The sequence below is a fragment of the Condylostylus longicornis genome, unplaced genomic scaffold, assembly GCF_029603195.1.
Source record: "Condylostylus longicornis isolate FDR11 unplaced genomic scaffold, ASM2960319v2 ptg000055l, whole genome shotgun sequence".
Classification (NCBI taxonomy): domain Eukaryota; kingdom Metazoa; phylum Arthropoda; class Insecta; order Diptera; family Dolichopodidae; genus Condylostylus; species Condylostylus longicornis.
In genome coordinates, this window is record NW_026578024.1 from 7,076,188 (window position 1) to 7,100,497 (window position 24,310).

The following is a 24,310-nucleotide window of genomic DNA, read 5'->3' on the forward strand; positions in this document are numbered from 1 at the left end:
ACAGTAAATATTAATAAACTGAAATATTTAATATAAATAAAAAACTACGGCAGACTAGTCAGCTACCTAGCTAACTCTCTATGACTATAGAAACTAGGGCATGATAGATATCATGCACTAGCCCTATACTCCTCCTAGGAGTGAAGAAGGAAAAAAAAATATTTTAAATGAAAATTGACTAATGCAATATTTTAAATTAGCAAATATTCAATTTTTTTGAATATAGCTAGATTTTTTAAATATAAAGAACCATGTTGGATTCTGTTTTTTAAGATTTTCTTAAAAAACTCTTTGGTATAGAGGTATATATTTGGTGTATCTGTGGTATATCTCTTTCTTTTACATTAATGTTTGCCTTGACTTGAATTTACTATAAAATTTTCAACTTCATATTTTTTTGTAAACGAAGGAAAATCTTCACTCAAATACGAAATTCATTCCTTTGCAAAAAAAAAATAACTATGACGGCTATTGGAAAATCATTTAATATCGAAATTTTTAAGAAGTTTATCAATCAAAAAAGTTTAAGAAAAAGTCCATTTTTTTTCTTCCTCTAAAAGGACAATTTTCCTAAAAGACGAATTGATTTAATTGAAAATATTTAATCGATTGAAATTTCAAGAATAAGCAAAATAAAAAAATTAATTTAAAAATAAAAGAAGACCATAAACCAGTTTTTGAAGATATAAAAGAGCTCAGTACACACTGATCTGTTTATACAATTTAATTTTAAGGAAATATAGGGTTTTATCTTCAATCTAAATTCGAATACAAATAATATTTTAGTGGGAAAGTTTAAAAACAAAAACAAAAGGAGACAAAACTTTTAAGAACTTAAATTTAAGGATATTTCTTAAAAAAGTAAAAAAACTTTGATCATATTGTGATTTTTTTTTTATAATAAAACTTTCTCTCATAAATCTTCCTCTTATTATAAGAATCTATATAATTTTTCTGATTATCCGATTGGAATTTTGGTAGAATTATGAAAAAAGGATAATGAATTTTGTGGAAAATATTTTTTGTTTTTGTTTCTCTAAGTACTTTATGAAATATTAAAAGTATTTTTGGAAAATAAAGAGTTAAATTATATAAAAAGTGTAATAAAATAAATGAGGTACAAATGGTGCTTGGATAAAGATTGTTCTTTTTTGTAATCCTGTGAAAGAAAAGCTGCATAACAGCAGAAACAAAAAAAAAAACATCATTTATTTTATTTATTTGTATAGGTGTCCTTTTGTTTCTTTTTATCAAAACTTTTAAATACGTTTACAAATAATTAAATAATTGTGTGAATGTGAGTTATATAAACATTTAAAATTTATCCTATAAACATTTAAAATTTGATTAAATTTATTATATATTAGGTATGTATAATTACATATGTTTGTATATGTATTTGTATTTAAATATTTTGCTGATAAATTAAAATAAAAAATCAATAAATAAAACGCATTGAATGAGTCCACTGCATAAGATGGTGTTGCCATATCACATAGTATTAAATAAAGATTTCAGTAGTTCTAAAATTATACAAATTAACTCGTTAATCGAAATTAGTTAGAAATAAGTAGAAGACATATTTTTTTGCTACAACATATACTGGATATCTGACTATTACTGGCAGAAACATGGAAATCTACGAGTAAATACTAGAGCAAACATGTTATGTAATAAATTTGACGAAATTCGAAAGCTATAGCATCCATGTCCGTAAAAATGTCAAGGAATATCAAGTTAAAGAACTGATTATAGCAATAATGGTAATGAAGTACTTCTTGTTTTACTTTACATATCTGATTTTACTTGGTATAGTGAAGTAATTTTACTCTCTTGGAATTGGTACGCTGATTTTTCCCTATACGATTAGTTAAATAAATTGCTCAAATTTCGAATTTCTTAATCGTATATAATTTTTCACTTCCATTTATTTTTGCTTAGCGATTTTTTTACGAGAATTTTTACATTTTCATTCCATTAATAAAATGGTACTAAATTGTTTACATTTTAACTTTGTTTCTTAAATTTCATAATTATATTTAATTTGTTTTTAAATAAGAAATGTTGGTCATATTCGGAAGGTAACTGATTTTTTCAAATATAATGACTTGGCATTACTTTAAAATTTTTCAATCGAATTTCAATTAATGGTAACACTTTATACTTTCATTCATTTTCTTATTTAACGGAAAAATTTTGTTTTCAATTCCATTGGATAAAAATTGAATAGATGAAAGAGAACGAGAAATAGGACAAGTATATAGAACCGATTAAATTAAAAAAGTGTTGCCAAGAAAAAAAATATTCTACAAATTGAATGTAGTTTTGGAAAAATTGTTTGTAAAAGTAGTAATTTTGCATACTTTTGGGCGCAGACAAATTTTTTTTAGTATAATTTTGATAGTATGTTAATATCTATATTCCTTTGGAAAAAATTTTACCTAAAAGACTAAATAGAATTTTCGGCAGTGTACCAACTAAGTTTTATGAACTGAATAATTTTTATTGCTCATGTTTATTTTATTTTGAAAATATTTTGAAAACTTGTACCTATTTTAATCAATATTTTTAGTAGTTTTTGTTTTTAGTAATATTAAAAAATTTCAACTTTAACCTTGCGCATATTATAATAATTATGCAAAAATAGGACAAGAACTTTTAAAATAAAAATAAATTTCTAAAATTAAAATGTAAGAAATTAGTTGAACAATAAATTATTTCTAAATATATTCTAATGATGCTCGAAACTGCAAAATAATTTTAGAAAAATTTTCAATTGAGAATGCAATATACAAGTATTTGAAATTAATATCTTTTCATTGCTACATACATAATATATATATAATTTTGAGATCATTTGCAAACTATACCCATATACGTATAACAGTACGTATTGAATGAGCCTTCTAAAATTATTCAAAGAACGTTGTTCAGTTCCAATTTTCATACATTTTTCTTTTATCAGTCCAAATATAATAATATTGAAATTATAATTTCCAACAGCTAGCTATTTTTATAAAACACTTGAACCTATCATTTAACATATCTATTGTTTTTTTCTTGATGTCATCATAATGCATACAATATCACATTTCATTATTTTTATTTTCTGAAAGGATTCATTTTATATAGAATGCAAAAATTTTAGAATAATAAATTTGTTCTTAATGCATATTTTTACATTAATGGTAATATGTTATACCTAACAGTATTACACATAAATTTATAAAATATTGGAAGTATATGAGGACTGGTATATACTATGTGTGTATTGTTATTTTTGTAACACAATGTAAACGAATGAAGACGTTTTTAAAATTTATATTTGACGGCATTACAACAGATCTAATAATATTTCTCGATTTTTTTTTCTTCTAAGTCATCTCACTCGTATATGTACTTAAAATATCACTATTCAAAGTGTGTATTGTAATATAATCCTTGTTGTTATATACGTATTTATGTCCTTAATTTGTTTTTTATCATGTATGTTGTTTCAGTTTTAAAGTTTGTTTTCTGTTTTTTTACGTTGATTCCTTAATGGGTTTGATTGTCTTCTGTATATCAAAATGTCAAGTTGTTTAGATTTCAAGTTATGTTTAGTGGGGGTTTTTTTTATGTATGTATATGTTGTATTTTTGTATGGAATATGTGAGAATATGTGAGATACAATGAAATTTGTAAAAAACTTTTACTTTTAATGTGTCAATTTGAAATTAAATTAAATATTTAAACTCCTAAGTTTGATTATTTTGGTATGATTGTTTTACATTTATACAATCAAAAAGTTTTATACATAATATACTGTTTTATAATCGGGTAGAACTTAGGCAGACTTGCAATTTTTAATTGTGCAACTGTTTGATTGCTTATTTATAAACTTTAGATTTACTTACAAGCGCGCACATATGCAACTGTACGATCGCATGCAATTAAGCAATTATAATTTTTTACTAACTGATTACAATTTTTAAACTAAAAATTGCATGACTGCCTTAGCCCTAAAACCAAAACAAAATTTTCTTAAATAAAACGATGTTTTGTATATAAGAGACTCAAATATTGCATGTTTCAATCAAACAATTATTTTATAATCATACATAATTTGTTGCAACGTAATATGGCTCATACAAGTATATTAGGCGATGAAAATATCCTATAATGCATAAAATAATATTAATTCCGAAAAACGTCAGTAAAATTTGTTCTATTTTTGAAAATTATAAATTTTGCTGTAATAACCAATCTTTTCTTACTCGTCAGACAATCATACTTTCATACAATATGTATGAATGTATGATTGAGAGATATAGATTCTCAATTGTAACATTAATAGACTTTCTAAATTAAATTAAAAGCATCATCATGTTCATTGTTCTCTTATATTAGTAGTTATAAGACTTATAATTAGTAGTTATTATTTAAAATTAGAAATCTTGAAAAATGATATTTCATTGAAAAATAGTGATATGACACACATTGAAAAGATAATATGTTCTAAATATATTCTCAATATTACAGTAATGAAGTGCAGTTGTTAGGATTTAAATAGCTCATTAATGATTGGATTTTATTACGATTTAATAATGCAATTTTTATTTTTTTTTTCTATAGATGCAGTTTAACTGCGTAGTTGCAGCATGAAAGAATTTTGTCACTGAAACTTACCTGTTTCAATTTTTATAGTTTTTAAAGATTTTGCTTCTGCTTTCTTTGAGACCTTAAATCTTACTGTTTTGCTTTGAGTTTATATAGAGGAGAATGTTAATAGAATCCTGTGTGAAAGATGTCAAATTTATAACATACATGTTCGACATGCCTCAAAAGTTTCAACTACAATTTCAAATATTTATTAGGCTAAAAAATTACAGTTAAAGAGCTACTGAGAGCTTCTCGACATTTTGCCAAAGAGCTGATTCTTACTTTATTTTTACACGATTTTAAATTTAAAACGTTTTATAAAAGTTTAAGGAATTTCGTCTAGAGTAGCGAGATTTTGAATGTTTTGAAAATTCTATTTAATTTTAACTGTTAAAAGACCCAAATCACAAAGGATTTAAGTCGGTGTGCTGTGACTTTATTAAAATTTAAAATTAAATTTAACAAAACTAACAAGCACGTGAGAATTAACTGGATACATTGCAATATTAAACATTGAATGACCTGTTCGAAAACAGGCAGCTATAAAGTCTTAGTCGAAGTCGAAATTATCTAATTTCTGAAAGAGGACATTTTATAGGTTGGTTTGAGCGGGAAAATTATGCACACACAATTTGAGTATTTGCTTTAAAGTTTCATTAAATAGTGTAAAAGTTGTGAAGTGTATTTTTCTTTCGGCTTTAAGAAATTTTGTTAAATGAAAATCAATAAAATCCAAAATAACAAATTTATTATTTTAATCATCATCTTCATAATCATCGTCATCAGCATCCTCGTTATGTTTATGAAAAATGTTGCGAATCTTTCATTGAGTTTTTTATGGTTTGTGCCAGTGATTCGTAAAAAATTTCTAATCCTGCTATTTTTACAAAAAAAAGAAAATGAATAAATTTCAGTTATACTTGGATCTATATGTACAAATGGCATTGTTAAGTTAAAGTTAAGTTTGCAACATTATTTTAGAATGATTTAGAAGAAAATGTTGAGCTTCCTCGATCATTTTCTAATTTTTTTAAAATGACAAATTGTCCGGTCAATTGGCAAGTCCTTTAACCTAAAAACAAAATCACTTTTATAAAAATTACGCAAGTAATCTTTTAGGTGTTGGTAAAGTCAAACCTAAATCATAAGAAAAAGAGATTTAAACAACAAAAAAAGTAACCTTCATTTTATTTCATTTTTTGTTTAGGAAAATGAAAAATGTATTCTTCAGTAGATTTAAAAAAAAAAACAAAAAATTAAACCAGAAGAAAGAAAACAGAAAAATTTTATGACCGGGGCTATAAATTTCTCAGTTCCTTTTTAAGTTGATATTTTAATATAGCCATTTTTTATTTATGATGATTTTATTTAGAAAACCAAAGCATATGGAAATCTGCGATTTGATGGTTTCTTTGGAGGTAATTTTTTTGTATGTGATTCAATTTAATATTGTTCGCACCAAATTAGAACCGTAGATTTTGGAAATTGTAATTTATTTAAATAAAATGCTATGATTAGTTTAATAATGGATCGAAACGATCCGCAATTGGAAAAATGTTTTTTTAGTTTTTCGTAGGGATGTTAGGATTTCTGTTCTCTTAAAAAACTTGTTGTGTCCTTAATTTAATTGTAAGATATTATATATTATGAATTACAGATTTACTTCAAATGGAGAGCGGTATACAACTCCCTATATGTGCTCTCAGTGCAGCTAATATAAATAAATATACAAGTTGCCTAGGTATACAAAACTATGAATTTGAAACAATATAAGGAGTGCCTGACAACTCACAAGACAATGGTTTTTGGAGAAATATTTCACTCTCTGTACTGTACAGCAAAGTAATCATAATAATTTGAAGGCCAGGAGACTTGTTGTTGTACGTTTACAAATAATGTTTATGGATTAGTTTTGTTAAAAAATATTTCATCATATTTAACTTAAATGATGTTTAATTCAAAAAATCTTAAAATTTACAATGTGATTGAATGTAATTGGAATCTTTAAAATATTCAAAGCATTAAAAAATGAGATGAACTGAGATATCTTGAATTGTCAGTTGTCACACATTGTCATTGTTCAAGTTCTCATGCCACATTTATATTTAATGTTCAAAATATATTGTGGCATATTTCAAAAATTTGTTCGTGTCTATATAGAATTCAAAATAGAATAATAAGAATTAATTCTTTAGAAATTTCTTCTTTTATACAGACATTCTCTTATACCAATCGAAACTGATATCTTTTAAGCAACGAATTCGTTTCCTTTAAAATATAAATATACAAAACAGCTTCCAAGTAAATGAAGTAGAATTACACGATTAAAAATCTCACTGTATAAGTTTTTAAGAACATGGTTTCCTTTTTGAATTTAACGTTCTTATAGATTATTCCACACCATCGAATGCATTGAAAAACAGTGAGCCAAAATTCAATAATACTTTTTTTAACAAAATTGTTGTATCTTTGAAATAAGATGAAAAATTCAATGGAATATTGTACTTTGTTAAAATTTTTCACTAAAATGGAATACGAATTGCGTTAAAAAAGGACCACGTCTCAGGACTTTCCAGTCTTTGTTATGACTTTAAAAGATACTAAAATGTTAAATTTTTTTATGTACAATGTAGTGTCGACAATATTTAAAAATGAACTAATAAATGAGCGGAAACTGTCTGCCGTGTGTTATCAGTAAATTTTTATTGTAGAATCGAACATAACTTATAATGTACTGCATTTTTACAATATCTCTATCTTCCCGTACAGTTGTTAATACTAAAAAATATTCAACAGTACTCATAAATATTTCTGTAGTTGGAAGTTGGCATAGCTGTTCAGGCACAATTCAATAAATTTTCAGAATTTTACCAGAATTTTTTCATTTAATATTGAAGTTAAACATCTGCGACTTGATTTTAAAGCATATTTCAGGTATAGATTATAGTATCATAATTTTTGCATGAATATTTCGAAAATTCTGAAAATTGGATTAGGTCTGAATAGATATTTGGATATTAATAACAATATTTATGATAAAATTTCTTTTCCAAAATTTTAAAAGTTAAATTTTTTTTTTTTTGAGGAACGTGATATTTTTGGTATACCGTATTTAACTATCTCATAAGAGGAAACAACAAAAATACATAAGGTATATACAATATTGAATAGAAGTCACAAACTATCAGAAATTCCAATATACTTGTATAACAAAAATCAACCACACAGCACATAATATAATATTGATAATGGTATACGTATAAAAGTGTGTATGAGTGAGAAAGTAAACCGGCGGTAAATTTAGTATTATAAGGAAAAAGAAGAAGAAGAAATGCAAGTACAATATGATAAGAATAGCGAGTATATAGGGAGTGATCTCTGTAAAAAAAAACCAATACTGAAAAAAAATAACAAAGTATCGGTAAGAATGTGAAAAGTTAAAAATTTTATTCGATTTTTTTTTTCTGCCTCTTTTTAATTTTTTTTGGCATTATGCCAATAAAAAATAATTTTTCTTTTTCTTTTAGTACAACTATAACAACACACACACAGTTCAAAAATTCAAGGAACATGAAAAAAAAACAAAATCAAAAAATGTTTAAGTTCAAATTTAAAAAATGAAAAATAAAGGGAAATTGCAGGGAAAAAAAGATATGTCAAAATATAAAAGAGAAGGATAGCCATAATGACATAAGAAGTTATGATGAAAATTAGAGAAACAGAGAGACAAATAGTAGAATATAGTGTACAGAGAGAGAAGAGAAAAATTTATATGAAAAAAAAAACAAAATGGCCAAACAGAAAATAAAATTAAAGAATACTTGTCAGCACAATTTTTTATAAGTACCTTGAGGATCCATTCATATTGATATAAATGGTTGTTACAAGCATTTTTGTTCATTTAAACTGTTTTTTTTTCTTCGTCTGTTTTTCTTCTTCTGAGCTTTAGATTATTTTTTTAACATTCTTGCTTTGCTACTGATACTGAAGCTGCCATTGCTTTACAAATTCTATTCATTTCTTTCCTATATTATATAGATATACTTGGTATACCTACATATTTTATTGTTATATTATATTTACAAAGGATTTCCGACCGATTTCGCTCTTAAAAAGTATATTATATTGTGAATTGTAGTAGTAAATAAGATTGCATTAACAATCGTAATTGTCCATAATATAAAAATAAAGGAATAAAGTGACCATATAAATCAAATATAATGAAATGAAAATTAATTGTTATTGCCAGACTATCAAATCTCTCACTCATTCGTATGAAAATTGCAAGGTCTGTTATAAATTATTTGTATCAAGGGAATTGATTAATATTTTTTACTCTGCTGATACTACTTGTATAACTTTGATATTTGACATGGGCGGGAAAATAAATGGGATTGCCCTGAATCAAGCGAAATTGCCCTTGAAATTTTTTATTTCCATGCATGTGTGACATTATATGCAAAATATTGAACATTTGATTTTGCTATTCCGTCTTTGTTTTGGGTTGCCAACGGAAAGTGTTCTTCATTTTCGTTCATCGCTTTGGATATGTTTTTACAATTAAAACAAATTATTTTGAAATTTTGATACATTGTACTTTATTGCCTTCCAATTGGTAGGATACTGAAATGCAGTAAAAAATTTTTGATTGAAAAATTGAACAAAAAAATTATTCAATTGGAATACTTCGGAACATGAAACATTAAGCATTGTTTTTGTAAATTTTACTACTTGCGAATATTTTGGAAAAAAATTTCAGCTTGGTTGCGTGATTAATATAATATATATGGCATTAGTTATTATATTACATATTATGGATAATTTGTTCAATGAATTAAAAGGCGGCGAATTTCGATATTCTCACTACGTTTGCAACGTAATCGTATTCCAGTTTTATTTATAATACAATAAATTTACTTTTTATCGAATTGTTCTTATTTAAGTGCCATATTTTTTTGTATACTAAAAATATTTTGTAAATATTTTTCTCTTTTATGTTACAAAATTACAAAATCTCAAAATAAAGAAAACTTTTGCTTAGTCTGGTGGAGATGGTCACCTGAACAACATCTATATCTTCATAATATAATATCCAATATTGTATATAACTGCGAAAATGTGAAAATATTTTGTTATTATTTTGGTTTTTCTTAATTTTTTATTTTGTCAGTTAATTTTTGGTTTCGGCTTTTTAGGTTTTGTTATAGTATGGTAAAAAATTAATATTGAAATCTTTTATAAATACAAAAGATTTTAAATTTTAAATTTTTAAAATGAGGATAAAATGAAATTTTTAAAATTAAATATTTATGGTTTTGGCATTTTAAAAGGTTAAGGGATTTTTTAAGAGTTTTTCAAATTTAAAAGCTGGTGAAGAAAATAAAAATTGTAGTTGAAAAAATTAATTCCCAAGTTTTTTAATTTTTGCTGTCGTAGAATAATGGCGAAATTGGTTATAGTTAACTCAGGAGGTGAATTTCACTATTTTAGAAAATTAAATATTTTCAGCTTTGTTAAGGGAGGATTGAGCAATTTTTTTTTTTCCTTCTTCACTCCTAGGAGGAGTATAGGGCTAGTGCATGATATCTATCATGCCCTAGTTTCTTATAGTCATAGAGAGTTAGCTAGGTAAGTGACTAGCCCACCGTAGTTTTTATTTATATTAATAATATTAAGTATCTTAGTCTTGAGGATCGAATATTATGAATATTTGAAAATTACTTGTATAATATTTATTAGTATTGCATATTAAGTTATATAATATTGAATATAATTTTTATAGTGACCTGACCGGGGTTTGAACTCGAGACCTTCGGTTAAAGGGCCGATGCCATAACCACTGCACCAATGATCAGATGGATTGAGCAATACCTCTTAAATTTATTAAAGTGCTATGCAAATTGCACTTTATTAAAGTGCATTGTTTTTGGTTTCAAAATTATAGCTGACTGAACTTTTAAAAAATTGTTGAAATTATTAATTTTTAATCGAAATCAATTTCAAAATAAAAAATCAATTTAAATTTTTCATTTCCCCAAGCCACTCTGCTCAATTTTAAATCTCAATTCAATAAATTTTTTTCATTTCTTTTTTTTGCCAATTTTAATTATTCTTCAGTGAATTTCACGTGAAAATAATTTTGCATGACTTTAAAATTTTGTTAAAACATATTAAATTTTTAGTCTGTAGCTACTTGCATTTTAAAAGTTTTCAAGTTTAGAAACTTTTTCACAAAATTTTATTGAATATTTAAAAAAAAATGATCATAAAAATAAAAAAAAAGTTTTTCAATTATGAATATTTGAATAGCATATTGAATAGAGTTAATCTAAAAAATTTTTTAAAATTTATGCAAAATCATCATGTCTTGGGAATAAACAAGTAGGTCTACCAACAGGTTACAGTGCCTTGATTTCACATATTTGAAATTGAATAAATTAAAGTTTTTATGTTCTTAGGTTGTGATTTAATTTCCTTATCAAATTTTCTAATTCTATAAAGGGGGAAAACCCCTAATAATTAGAATAATTATAAATACAATTTTATTGAGTTCTTTAATGCAATCTGTATATGTTATGGCCCCCATTATTTTTTTTACAAAATAATTACAAATAGCAAAGAAAAAATCAATTAAAACTGTAAAGTAAAAATTGAATTAATCTTGACACCAATAATTCCTCCCCTCCCTCCACTGTATTCTTATTTTATTTGTTGTTGTTATTATTTATTATAATCCTTGAATTATTTAATTCAAAAATAAAATTAAGTGACATTAAAAATTTTCCAAAAAAAAAAACAACAAAAACAAAGAATCCATATTAATCTGTGTTAATTTTTAACCTTTTAAATAAATGATTATAACCATTTATTATAGCGAGAAAATAATTTAAATAAAATATTTGCATAAAAAAATACAAACAAGAACAAGCAAAAAAACAAAAAGGTAAAAAGGATCTTTATAGTTTACCCATTTATTGTTAAAAAAAATTCATGTTATATACGAAATGAAAAGCTTTCCATTTCATTATTCGAAGAGAAAAGGTGTTTTTCTTTTTTTCTTACCCATTTCAATGCGCTCGGAAAAAAATCGAAATTATTTGCGTGACTTTATTATTACTCGTATACTTAAGAAAAAGGAGGAAAATTTTACTAAAGCAAAACAAAAATCAAAATGATATGCAAAATAAAAAAAAAAAACAATTTCGTTTTATGGAAAATCCAATTTTTAATAAAATATTCCAGACTTAATCAAAAAATCTGGTGTGAGCAGCACATGACCGACCGCAATTGTTATTGTCTAGTTTAGTAAAAGTATTGCAGAAAACTATAAAAATGCGGTTTACACACTTCTTTAAAATTTTAAGGGCACTGTAAGTTAACATTTCTTGAAAAATGTAAATTTGGCTCTTGGTGTTGTTTCGTTTTTTACCATCCGAATTCCCAGAAAGGGTCGTCCTTTCGGTTAGGTAACAATCAGAACTCAATTCTAAAATATCAATAAATTCTATCAATTATTTCCGTAGATGTGATAATTGTTTGATTATTTCTTTTTATATGTACAAAACTGTAAAATTGGCCCGCGAAGAAGTCCATTTCCCGAAGTCTGACATTTCCCAAAAGTTGATCAATCTGTGACATAGCCGAAATAAACTCACAAGTGAAATTTCATTAGAATCGTTTCAGTTATTTTGTGAACGTGCATAAGATACACGCGTGGCAAGACCGAAAAACCGAAAGACCGACAGACCGACATTTCTCTAAAAATAGTTGGCATTTGCGCTTCCCTATTTTTAAGAAATGTGTTCCCACAGAAAAATCAACATCCGAAATTTGGTGTCATCACATGACCTTCCTTATTGAATCCAATGCGGACGGTAAAAAGGAAAGAAAAAGCAAATTTAAAATGATTTTTTATAATAAAATAAGAAGAGAAATCATAAAAAACTAAAATTTTATCGTTAAAATTAGAGTTATAGTAAGATGGTAAAAGTAGAGAGCTATTTGGCGCCTTAAAATTTAAAAATTTTATTTTTAATTGCTTCATCAGTTTTCTTTAATCATTTTGATTTGATTATGTTGCATGCTAAAGTCTTTATCTTAAAAAATATTAATTCAATAATATTAATGATGAAAATACGATAGAAATTGAATTTTCTCATTATAAGAAGAAAAATGTTAGAATCGAGTGAAATTGAGATTTTTCAAGCACCTTATATCAAAACTTTTATAATAATTTCATTTATTTCGATTTTCTGTTCTAAATTAACCTCTAAACTATTTGAAATTTTACATAAACAAAAGTTACAAATTTTTGCTAGTCACACATAATGTGCTGTCGCCTTAATATTGAAATTTCGTGAGAACAATATTGTCTGAACTAAATGCATTTACGTTATTGAACTCTAAATAAATGAGATCAGAATTACAACAGTCATATTATAATGTACTGTTATACTGCTATATTCTTTTCTTTGTTTCAGAGGTATTTGGTAGTTCCTTTGTTTGGTCGATTAACGAATGGTGGCAATAAGGAAGACGAAGAAAAAAAATAATAAATATAATCATAATTTAGAATAAAATAAAAGTAAACAAGGAAAGCAATGTAAAAGCATTTTTTTTTATTTTATTTTCTTCTAAAAAAGAAAAGTCACGAAACAGTGTAAATATTCGAATTATTATTTTAATATATTGTGTGTGATTATTATTGTACCATTGCAGAGGTTATTTTGTGCACATACATACCTAAAGTTGTATGTGTGCAACTATAAAAGGATTTTATATCGTGTATATTTAGTGTTATATGTATTTATAAAGGAGTAAAGGAAATTATATATGATTTATTTACAACAAAGAAAAAAATTATTGGGTATATTGTGTTTGTTGTATGACAAAGAAAATTATTTGTTTAGACATGATACAGGATATTTATTGTATTATGATTTTGTTGTTTTTTATTTAAATAATATTAATTTATAAAATAATATATGAAAATTTTCCAAATTTTCATTTTATTAACTATGTCCTTTAAAATGTTGTGGAATGTCAAATTTTAAATAGTTCAAATTATTTCTGAAGTTGGTAATAATTTCTGGTCAGTTTTATTTCAAGTGATAGTCGTGCCGAAAAATTTATTGGTGAAGTAATTATAAAATAAATTTAAAGCATTAATTTATTAGTATTGAAGCTGGAACAAACCAATGGTTTATAAGGTAGCACTTTTCCTTTCAACAAATGAAAATAGTGCTATACAATCTATATATACCTACTGCATTATAAAAATTATATTTATTCGTATAGGAAAAAATTTCAAAGATTGCATACATTTAGGATGAAGCAAAAAGGAAAAAATTGAAAGAGACTTTAACATAGTACTTGAAGTTAAGGGCTAATTGCGTGAGTTAAGAAAAATATTTATACCTTTTAATAGTATGGCATTTACTGTTAGCTTTCTGCGTTTATAGAAACTTGGAAAAGCTTGCAGTTTCGAAAATATAAGACGTAAAAAATTCAAATTTTACAAATTTCGAAGAGCAATAATTTTAGAGGGAGGGAGAGTTGGAAAAAAATTTTCCTCTAATGAATTGAATTATTTGTTCAAGAGCTGCTAAAATTGCAAAATCCTGGTGCGTGCGGTCTAGAAGAAAATCGATATGAAAAATTTGCAAAATTTTAATAGCCATTTTGTTTTTTCAAAATTCATAAGTATAGATTCAACGGCGGCAGAAGAAGCATTCAAATACTTTTTTGTGCTTGCAAAATTTAAGAAGTGCTTATTTTTTTGCTATAACAAATATATAGTTAAAAAATGGAAGGCAGCTACTAAATTAATTCTTCTTCTTCCACTGCATTACAGTCCTCTGTGGACCAAAGCTTCCTTCACTATCCTCTTCCAATTGTCTCGATCTTGTGCAGATGTTGTGTAGTTATTTATGTTCAATATTTTTAAATCTTCGACTACTGAATCTAACCACCTCAATCTAGGCCTGCCTCTAGCTCTAGTTCCGTGATCTTTTCTCTGCAATATTGTTTTGACCTTACTGCTTTCATTCATACGGATTACATGGCCCAGCCATCTTATCCTTTGCGATTTTACATATCTTGTAATTGTTTCAAATTTCATCATTTCTTCCAGCTCATGGTTGTATCTTATTCTGAAAGTTCCGTCCTCATTTCTCGTTGGTCCAAAAATCTTTCTCAATATTTTTCTTTCGAAAGTAGCTAACAGGTTCCAATCAGACATTTTAACGGTCCAACATTCGCATCCATAAGCAAGTACAGGTCTAATTAAAGTCTTGTATATTTGTAATTTACTATTTCTCGAGAGTAACCTAGATTTCATCAGCTTCAGGTTCATGTAATAACATTTGTTAGCTGCATTTATTCTCTCTTTGATAGCATTTGTAAAATCGTTTGTACTTGAAAAAACAACACCTAAGTACTTGAAATCTTGTACATTTTCAAACTCATAGCTTCCGATTTCTAAATTTCGAGAATTTCTTGAAGATCTGGTTTTGATGAAGTACTTTGTTTTTTCTTCATTTATGTTGAGGCCGATTTCTTTGGTATTTTTAACTAGTCTTGTGAAGATCTCCTTTATTTGCCTTTCATTTCTGGCGACAATAGCTATATCATCTGCGTAAGCACAAATTTGAAACGATTTTGTAAAAATACTTCCTCCATGATCGATTTCCCGGATGGTATAATGAAGCATCAGATTGAATACTAGGGAAGAGAGCGCATCCCCCTGTTTCACACCACATTCTATATTGAAAGGGGCCGTTAACTTTCCTTGGATTAAAACTTTTGCACTATTATTTTTCAAAGTCATGCATGTCAGTCTTATTAATTTTTCGGGGATACCTAATCTCTGCATCACTCCAAAAATCCTTTCTCTATGAATGCTATCGAACGCCCGTTGGAAATCAACAAAAAGACAGTGAACCTCTTTCGAATATTCGTTGAACTTTTCAAATATTTGGCTTAAAATGAAGCATTATTCACATAGAATGAATTGAATTAATTCACATAGAATAAATTTAATTTAAATAATAATCTTATAAGCTAATTGAAGTGTTGTAATAAATAAAATCACAATCCATAATCAAGTTTTGAAAAATTTTTAAAATTATGTGATTTAGATTTTCGATAAAATTCTATTTAATTTTAATAATACACAAATTTATTACAAGTCAATTCGTTTAATAATAAATCTTTTTTTTTAGAATGACAATAGCGATTTTCAAATTGAATGTTATTTTTTAATAAATTTTCTATTAATTCAATAATAATATTACAACTCATAATAGTTTAATGGAATTACAGGCAAACTATATACGAGTATCTATTTCAGTAATCTTCTTATTGTAATCTAGAAATTTATTATGTACAGTAAAGAATTTTACTTATTTTATTCATTGCATTTTTTTTTCAAAATCTACAATACCTACATATATACAAATCTAAAGTTATAACTTGAAATATTGTGCATTTTAGAATATTTGTTAACATAGTAATAGCAATTTTCAATATGAAATTGATAAAATATTTCAATTTATTTTCAAAATTGATTTTTATTTTAAGTAGCGGAAATAGAAATAGCGGAAAAATGTTTTTATTTTGTTGTCCTTGCACAAAATTTTGAACAATCAAAGTAAAAAATCAGGAAAATTTATACAATATATTTTAAGTATTATAGGAGGATTCGCTCTGATGGGAAATAAAATATGTATGTATTTATGTGTGTTGTCTCAATCAAATGTTTAATAAATGTCATTATTGAAAAATGTTTCGTCAATGTGCTGTTTTTTTTTTTGGTGTAATTTGAAAATCTGTGCTTTTTAAATTGGCTTTGGTATTTTAGTTGTCTGAATGTTTATTTTGTTTTCATGTTGTTTATCGTATCTAAGTATGTTATACATAAGAACTTTAAAAATTATTGAAACGAAAGAATTTAGATTGTGTCTTTCATTTAAAAAAAATATTTAATAAATTAGTTAAAATATAAATACTTTGTTCCTTATAGTTACACATTGTATCCTTGAATTAGAATGTATTACCCTAGAAGTATGCAAAATTTTAGTCATCAAAGAAAAGTTACAGATCTGTCTTTTTTGAAAATAATGTACGGAATTTCTAAAAACTAAAATCTATTTCATACAAAATTTTTCACAAATTTAAAAAAAACTTTAAAATAATCATGCACCTTTCATATAATTCCTCATAGAAAACATGTTCTGCCGTACCGTAAAAAAAATAGCAAAATAGTTTTGAATTGTTTTTCCCAAAATCGGGTTTCTGATAAACAGAGCTTTCCGTTCTTGAGTTAAAGATTTACAAAAGTTTCGAAAAGCTCAAACGTATATGTGTCTATTCTTAGAACATGGAAATATTTAACAAAATTTTTACATATAATGTAAAATGAATTAAAAGAAGCAGCACAGTCCATGAAAAATGATTGTTACTGTAGTCTAAATTTTGATTTATACGATAAACATATTTGATCATATACGATAAACACAAATATTTTACAAACAATTTATAGTTTGTGATCGATTCTGCAAAATGTAAGAGTGGGACCCGAGTCTTCACTCATCTTTAGAGCAGTTATGTTCGTACTATTGCAATAAACATCAGTATTAACAGATTTGTAAAATTGGGGTTTCATTTTTATTTGACCAATTTTAACTTCTTTGCGACCTTTTAAGAAAATGAAAAATTTTGAAAAAAACTTAATTTTATGAGACCTTATAATACAAAAATAAAATAGAGTAAGAGATAACGTAAAGAACACATTTTCAACTTCCGGAACAAGTCAATAAATAAACTTGTGCCTATTTAACCCCCCTATATAATATGCTTAATATTTTTCTATTCATAAATAAAACATAAATGTTACCAATCTGTGAAATTGCTCTTGTCGTGAAAATGCACGTGACATGAAATTCAAATGAACAATTTGATTATGTATGTACCTTGGTATGATTGAAAAATTAAATTATATTTTCATTTTTCTTCTTTTCCCATATCCACCAAACATTTTTGGTGAGCATTTTTTTATTTTGAATATGAAAAAAATATTTTATTTACTAGAATGCTAAAAATTAAGAAGAAAAAATCTCTGTATAAAATGGGAGTATGAATACAATCTCATATGGGTACAAATTCAAAAAAAGTAAAGAAATGAAACAGAAAATATTCCAAAAAAAAGTCATCAATCACTGTGTTGTGATGAAAACCCGAAGGATATTAAGAGTTTTGAATGTTTTGTTGTTATTTTTAGTTGTTTTTTATTTAGTAAACAAAATGTAACAAAATGATGGAGAATATTTTTTGTCTGTCAGATTCTAGTTTCTAGTTAATTTTCATATTTGGAAATAAGCTAAATATTAAAATAAAGAAGAAGAAATATTTCTTATACCTCAAGCATTTAGTATAACAAAATAAAAGTCACTTAGCCAACAAAAGTGGCTATCAGTTAGTGTAACTAAAATTGTCATCACTTATGAACGGAAAGGGAAGAGAAAGGGAAAGGAAAAACGAAGAAAAAAAATAGTATTGGTATCAATTTAATATTAACAAGTCAATCAAAAATTTTAACATTTAAAACCGAACGTATACGACTACTGTACGGCGACATAATGGAAAGCGTCACATAAATTAAGAATAAATAAAACAAAATCAATGCTACCGTAGAGTCTGATCCTCTACTCTCTCCCTTATATTCGTACAAAGAACATACGAATACAAATTAATTTCGCACAACATACAAGTCGTTGTCTAATGCATCTTATAGTCCGTTTCGTACTAAGACGGGGAATTTTATGAGAAGTTTATTTGAGAGAACTTAAATAAGACAAATTAAATTAGAGAGCGAAATCAGAATTGAAATTCTCACATTTCAACCATACATTCTTATTCTATGGAAAAGAGAAACTTTAAAGTAGTTGGATGCATTTATATTTTTTTGTAATGAGAATAAGTGTGAAATTTTTAAAATTTACAGTTCCAATCTCAGTTTAAGTTCTTGTTTATTAAAACATTCATTTAAACGGCTCCTCTCAATTATACATTCAATCTACTCATTTCAAGTAATTTCTCGATTTCATTCTCTCAAAATTTTTAAAGTTTTTAACATTCATACGAAACTGCCACCTTGTGGAACTTTTTTGAATATATTTCTGTTCACTAGATATTTTTAATATTTTAATTATTATTATTCCAATCAATTAAATACTTATATATAAAATCAAATATCCGTTAATTAAAGGCAATTCAATTTGTTAAATTAAATTTTATCGCTATAATATTTTATTTTTGGTTGTTACCGTTTTATGTGTTTTCTTTTGCTTTGAACCAAAACAGGTACAAAATGTACCTGATATTGTGATGCTTTTTTTTTTTGTTTAAATTTAGGTTAGAACATCATAACGTTAATTGGTTACCTTGAGATTTGTTATTATAAATTAAAATATGTATGTACAAATAAAATATTATGTATGTACAAGAGGCACAAGCACAATTTCTCTAGTATACGCATTCCAATGATTTTGCATAGGTATATAGAGGAAAAAATGTAGAATGAAATTCATAAATCATGTCGTTGTATGTGTTGTGTTAGTCATTGTGTTGTTTACGTTAATTTTATAGATACCTACATACATAGAACACTAAATTAATGTTATACGGGTACGTACGTAGCAAAAATTTAAGAACATAAAAAAAAAACGAAAAATGACAATAAATTACCGTTATTCTGTTATAACGTTAATGCCGATTTTTTATTTCCAAATTCGTTTCTCTTTCTCTCTCTATCTTTCTTTTTTTAAAGTATTTCAAAATACTTTAAATGCTAGCAGAGCTAGAGTATGTATTTAATGTCTTTTTAAATAGTCATTTGCAAGTAATGTTGTTACATATTACACATATATACATATACGTATTTTATGTGCAAAAAAAATCCTTAATAGGACAATACTTGAGGGAGATACCATAAATAATAGTAGGTACCGCAAAAAAGTAAAATTAAACAAAATAAAAATAAAAAAAGTAAGAAGAAAAGAAAAAAGGAATTTTCACACTCAATTAAGAGTGTGCCTACTTAAATTTCTTTTTTTTTTTTTGGTAGCGAACCCTATTAAATTTTTTTTACAAAGGAGTTTGTATATGCCAAGAAGGAAGTTGTCATATTTTTTTAGTGAAGAAAAAAATTTTTCTTAATCACTTGTTAAGTGAAAAAATTTGTTAAAATTTTGTCTTTCTTTTTAACATTAGCCTAACATTTTTAGTTTGAAAGTGTATGAAATATGAAATTAATATTTTAAATTAACATTTAAGATGGTTAATTTTCAGAGAGTTTTAGCAATGGATTAATCTTAAAATGAATAAAGAATGGCACATAATTTTCGAAATTTTGGAAAGTTTTCTTAAATTTTTGGAGTCCCTCTTCTAGGTTTTTTGGAGTGCTTTTAGAAAAATTTGAAATGATCATGAAATTATATATTCATAGGTTTTTCATAGCATATGTAGGGTTTAAGCATTATAATAGGAAAATTTTTAAAATTTAAATGACACCTGCCGGTCTAGTTAAGTATTTTTGTACTGTATTCCTACAGAAGATAGATGACCAGTAAATATTTTTTGGTAACCATAATCATTATTGTAAAATATTTTGTCATTAAAAAGTATTTTAAGTATCATAAAATGGCGTACTGTATAATAATTATTATTTTGGGTAGTACGATAAGTGAATGATAAATTTGAGAAGAAAGGAATTTTAAGGAAGGACATTGTACCTAAACTTAAGTCGGCGTTTTGTAAAATATTTTGAAATACATTATGTGGTATAATTGTAAGAGATAGATTCTTTTCAAATGAATATTTAATTTTCTCCAAATTGAGTTCTTTCTATGGATGTTGAGTTCTTACAGGAATAACTACAGAAATTATTACTAAATTTTGAACAGATATATGCGCAGTGTTATTTTATTGTGCTTTAATTTCGTACTAAATTTTCATTTAACTTTTTACTAAATTTGTATTAATTTGGCTCAATATCTTTTTATAATTACCATACAGGTGGAAGGCATATTCTTTTAGAATTTACAAGTTAGCTGGCCTTTTAATTTATTTAATTTGAAAAGAGAAGGGGAAGATGTCAAAAGTACAAAGAGAAGTTACGAAATTATCATACAGATAATGTATGATGCTTTAAAGTTAACAGTTAACAGAATAATGTAAAAATCTTAAATATTTTAATTTATTAACTTGGCTACGCTCTTAATGTAAATTGATGTTCGAATTTTCGGTGTTCACAAGCACAAATTTATGTAAAAATTTTACAATCCAAACTAAACGTATTAACTATTTTTTACCATAATTAAATATAACAATATTATATGTACTAGTAAATAAATAATAAAAAATTAAAACTTACCGCGGCCACATTTATCGATATGATTTGTAATTGGGTAATCTTCAGTGCAACGGCATGTTTTTTTCTTTGAATCACATATTGATCCAGGAAATCCACATTGTAAAGTATTTTCGCATTTGTCGCCAAAATACTTTTGTCCTCGACTTGCATAATCTAAAAAGAAAAATAATAAAATTAATATTTTTTAAAGAAAGATTTAAAACATAAAAAATAAATAAAACTTAAAATTTCTGAATATTGCCAGTTTTCGAATACAATAAAATTAAAACACTCTATTATGCCTTTGTACACATTGTGTATTTTAATTTTGGTAGATATTTTTACAAGGTTTATTTTCTTCCACACAATTTAATAAATTAAACTTGGCACAAAAGATGAATGGTATTGAAATCATTTTTCTTTGTAAACATATGTTTGTAATAATATTTTAAGGCCATATTGACTTTATAGGTATCTTGCGCTTTGTTATTTTAAAAGCTAGTTTCCATTTAAGTAAAGGTATTGCGGTAAAAGGTTAAAAATATAGGGTTGTTTTATGTAAGTACAGTTTCAGATTAGAGTGAATTGAATTGCTAAAATATTTAATATTGAATTTGTAGAATAGTAATATCATTATTGGGGGTACAAGGCCGGTTTTAAATCGCATGGCATGATATAAGTTTACTCATTAACTGGAATAAATTGAACGATTTGAATTTTTTGCGGAAATTTGCACTTTCTTTGTGAAAATTCACTATAATTTGATCAAGATGACAGTATTCAAATTTAAAAACTTTTTACGGTTTTCTTTATATTTTTTAACATTGATATTTTTAATTCCATGTATAGATGTTCCCAACGCAACTAATACGATTTATAAAGATATTTAAGGTCATAAGTTATATTCCGATACTATTAAGTAGGTTTTTGTGGCGTTTCTAATTATTGTCTTACGAGTAAAACATCTAAGTATTATACTTAGCATACGGATAGGCTGAAAGTGTTCTTCAGCATACTCTGTCGGGAAATGGACAAGAAGAGACCATTGTTCACTATCTCTGCGGGTGTCAAGCACTGAGCGGTGCACAGACGTGTCACGTAGGACAAAGACTAGATTAAGATAGATTAAGATCTTCGAGGATTAGATAGCTTCCTCAAGAGAAACGGGTGGTTTAGATAGGCCACGAACTGTAATCGTACGTTCAATGACGGCCTGGTGATCATGGGGTAGTGGTAGCAAAACGGCGCATTTGTGCTAATTGGAGTGTCGTATTCCTGCTGAACCGGCCACGTTAACCAACCAACCAATAATAACTATATATCTATAATTATTTTTTTAATGAAAAATGAATTTCCTTCTTATTGGTAACTCCCAAATTGCTAAAATTATTTGCAAATGTTTATGGCTTAAAATTATAAAAATTGTTCCTAAAAGATTTAAGCACCAAAAAGAGGTCTTTTACAATTAACAAATAATGGTTTTATTAATCAATCATATTAATCAAACAAGGAACATATTCCAAGATTGAACCTATGACACCTGAGATTTGAAAAAATTCCTTAAATTTTATTTTTTAGGTCCTTCATTTTAATAAAATTATTTCAATAAAAGAAAATTCATTTAGAATAGCTGGGGTTTTCAACTTTTGCAAGTCTAAAATGAACTTTAAAACTTGTTTATCACTTGTCTCGTAGTTCAAAATTCAACAAAGAAGAAGCTACCTATACGAAAGGTAAACAAATAAATCAGATAAAGAACTTTTTTTACAAAATGGAGAACTCAAGAGAAATGAAAATAAAACATAACTTTATTCTTAAAATTATCCTTTAATATTAATAAAAATACAAAGAAAAAAAAACAAACGAAAAAAAATGAAAAAATCATTTTTTTTCCACACCACTGATTTTTCACACATAATTTTAAAAATTTTACCAGATAAATTCCGTATGTGTTGGGTATAAGCTCCTTTGAAACATACGAGTATGTAGCGATGCATGTAAAATTCTTTTATTGTGTATTTTTAGTTAAAACCCCTTAATTCTTCAGAAATCCCCTGCATTCTTTGTTGAAAGTGTACAAAAAGAACAAGAACAAAATAAATTTTCAAAGAGTTCATCGTATTTTGATTTACGATATGACAACAACGGTAACTTTTGTTTTTCTATTAATTTAATTTTTATTTTTCTAATTTTTTTTCAAGAAAAGGTTCATTGCTTTTATTTTTTTTATTTAATTTTTGATGGTTAGATAACCTTGTTACAAGTATAATGTAAACATTTTGTGTATAGCAAAAGAAAATCGTAGTTGTAGTTTTGTTTAATATTGCGTTATATATTTGGATAAAGGTTGCTGTCATGTAAATATTTTATAAAACATGAAAGTTTGAAAAAATTTTAAAATATTTAATAGAAATAGTTTAGTTAAGCTTAGAGGATTTATGTTTGAGTGGAGTCAGGAGAAATCAATGAGTTAGGTTAACTTATTTATGTTAAAATCTGTGGAATTGTGATGTCATTCTGCTTTGCATATATTCTCCTTTTGCATAAAATATAATTCGCGTGCTTAGGAATGTACGAAATATTAAAAATTTTTTCAAATTATCCTTTGCAACTTTAGGGTTAATTAACGGAATATTAACAAAAATGCGAATAATTGTTTTAACCTTTTGACATAATGTAAATGAGGTCAAAATGTCGTTAGCAGATGCGTTTATACAAAACAAAAATGTCGGTTATTACTATAAGATGGATGTCACTTACTGTCGGTATTACTATCAACCTTAAATTTTTGAAAGCAATTGTAATCAAATCAAGAATTTTTCCTTATAATTTATTTTGCCCTCAGAAATTTGTATAACCAAATTTTGTCTCAGAAAAAACTAAATAACTCGATTCAAAATAATGAGTATTTAACGTATACAACAAATGCATTTTACATATTGATACATACATATATGCCAAAATTTTGATAGCAGATAATCTAGTTTATTGTTCTAAACTCTAATGCCATTTTGAAATCCAAAAAAAAATGAAAATCTGCTGATTGTGGTAAATTTTTTTAAAAAATTTAGTATGTTCTTTACTGTTTTTAAAAATTTGATAGAAAATCTGATGACAATCGGGTTAATCCTATAATTTTCGATGTTTCCTATTAGATTCAATTTGTGGTGAGAACCTAATTTTCATTTTATTAAGATGAAATCTAGAATTTAATCTTATATGATGAAAATTAAATATTTGCTATTATTACTGCTTTAA

General features: G+C 25.9%; 1 protein-coding gene across 8 annotated transcripts in view; it reads right to left on the reverse strand.

Moving 5' to 3' along the window:
- The window catches only part of LOC129612106 (GATA zinc finger domain-containing protein 14), a 169,129-nt gene that overhangs the window by 36,742 nt on the left and 108,077 nt on the right, over positions 1-24,310 (reverse strand). For all 8 annotated transcript variants that reach the window (XM_055525615.1, XM_055525614.1, XM_055525613.1 and 5 more), the window contains exon 4: positions 21,074-21,226. In XM_055525615.1, the coding sequence (XP_055381590.1) occupies positions 21,074-21,226 (153 nt within the window). The remainder of the gene's footprint in view (positions 1-21,073; positions 21,227-24,310) is intronic.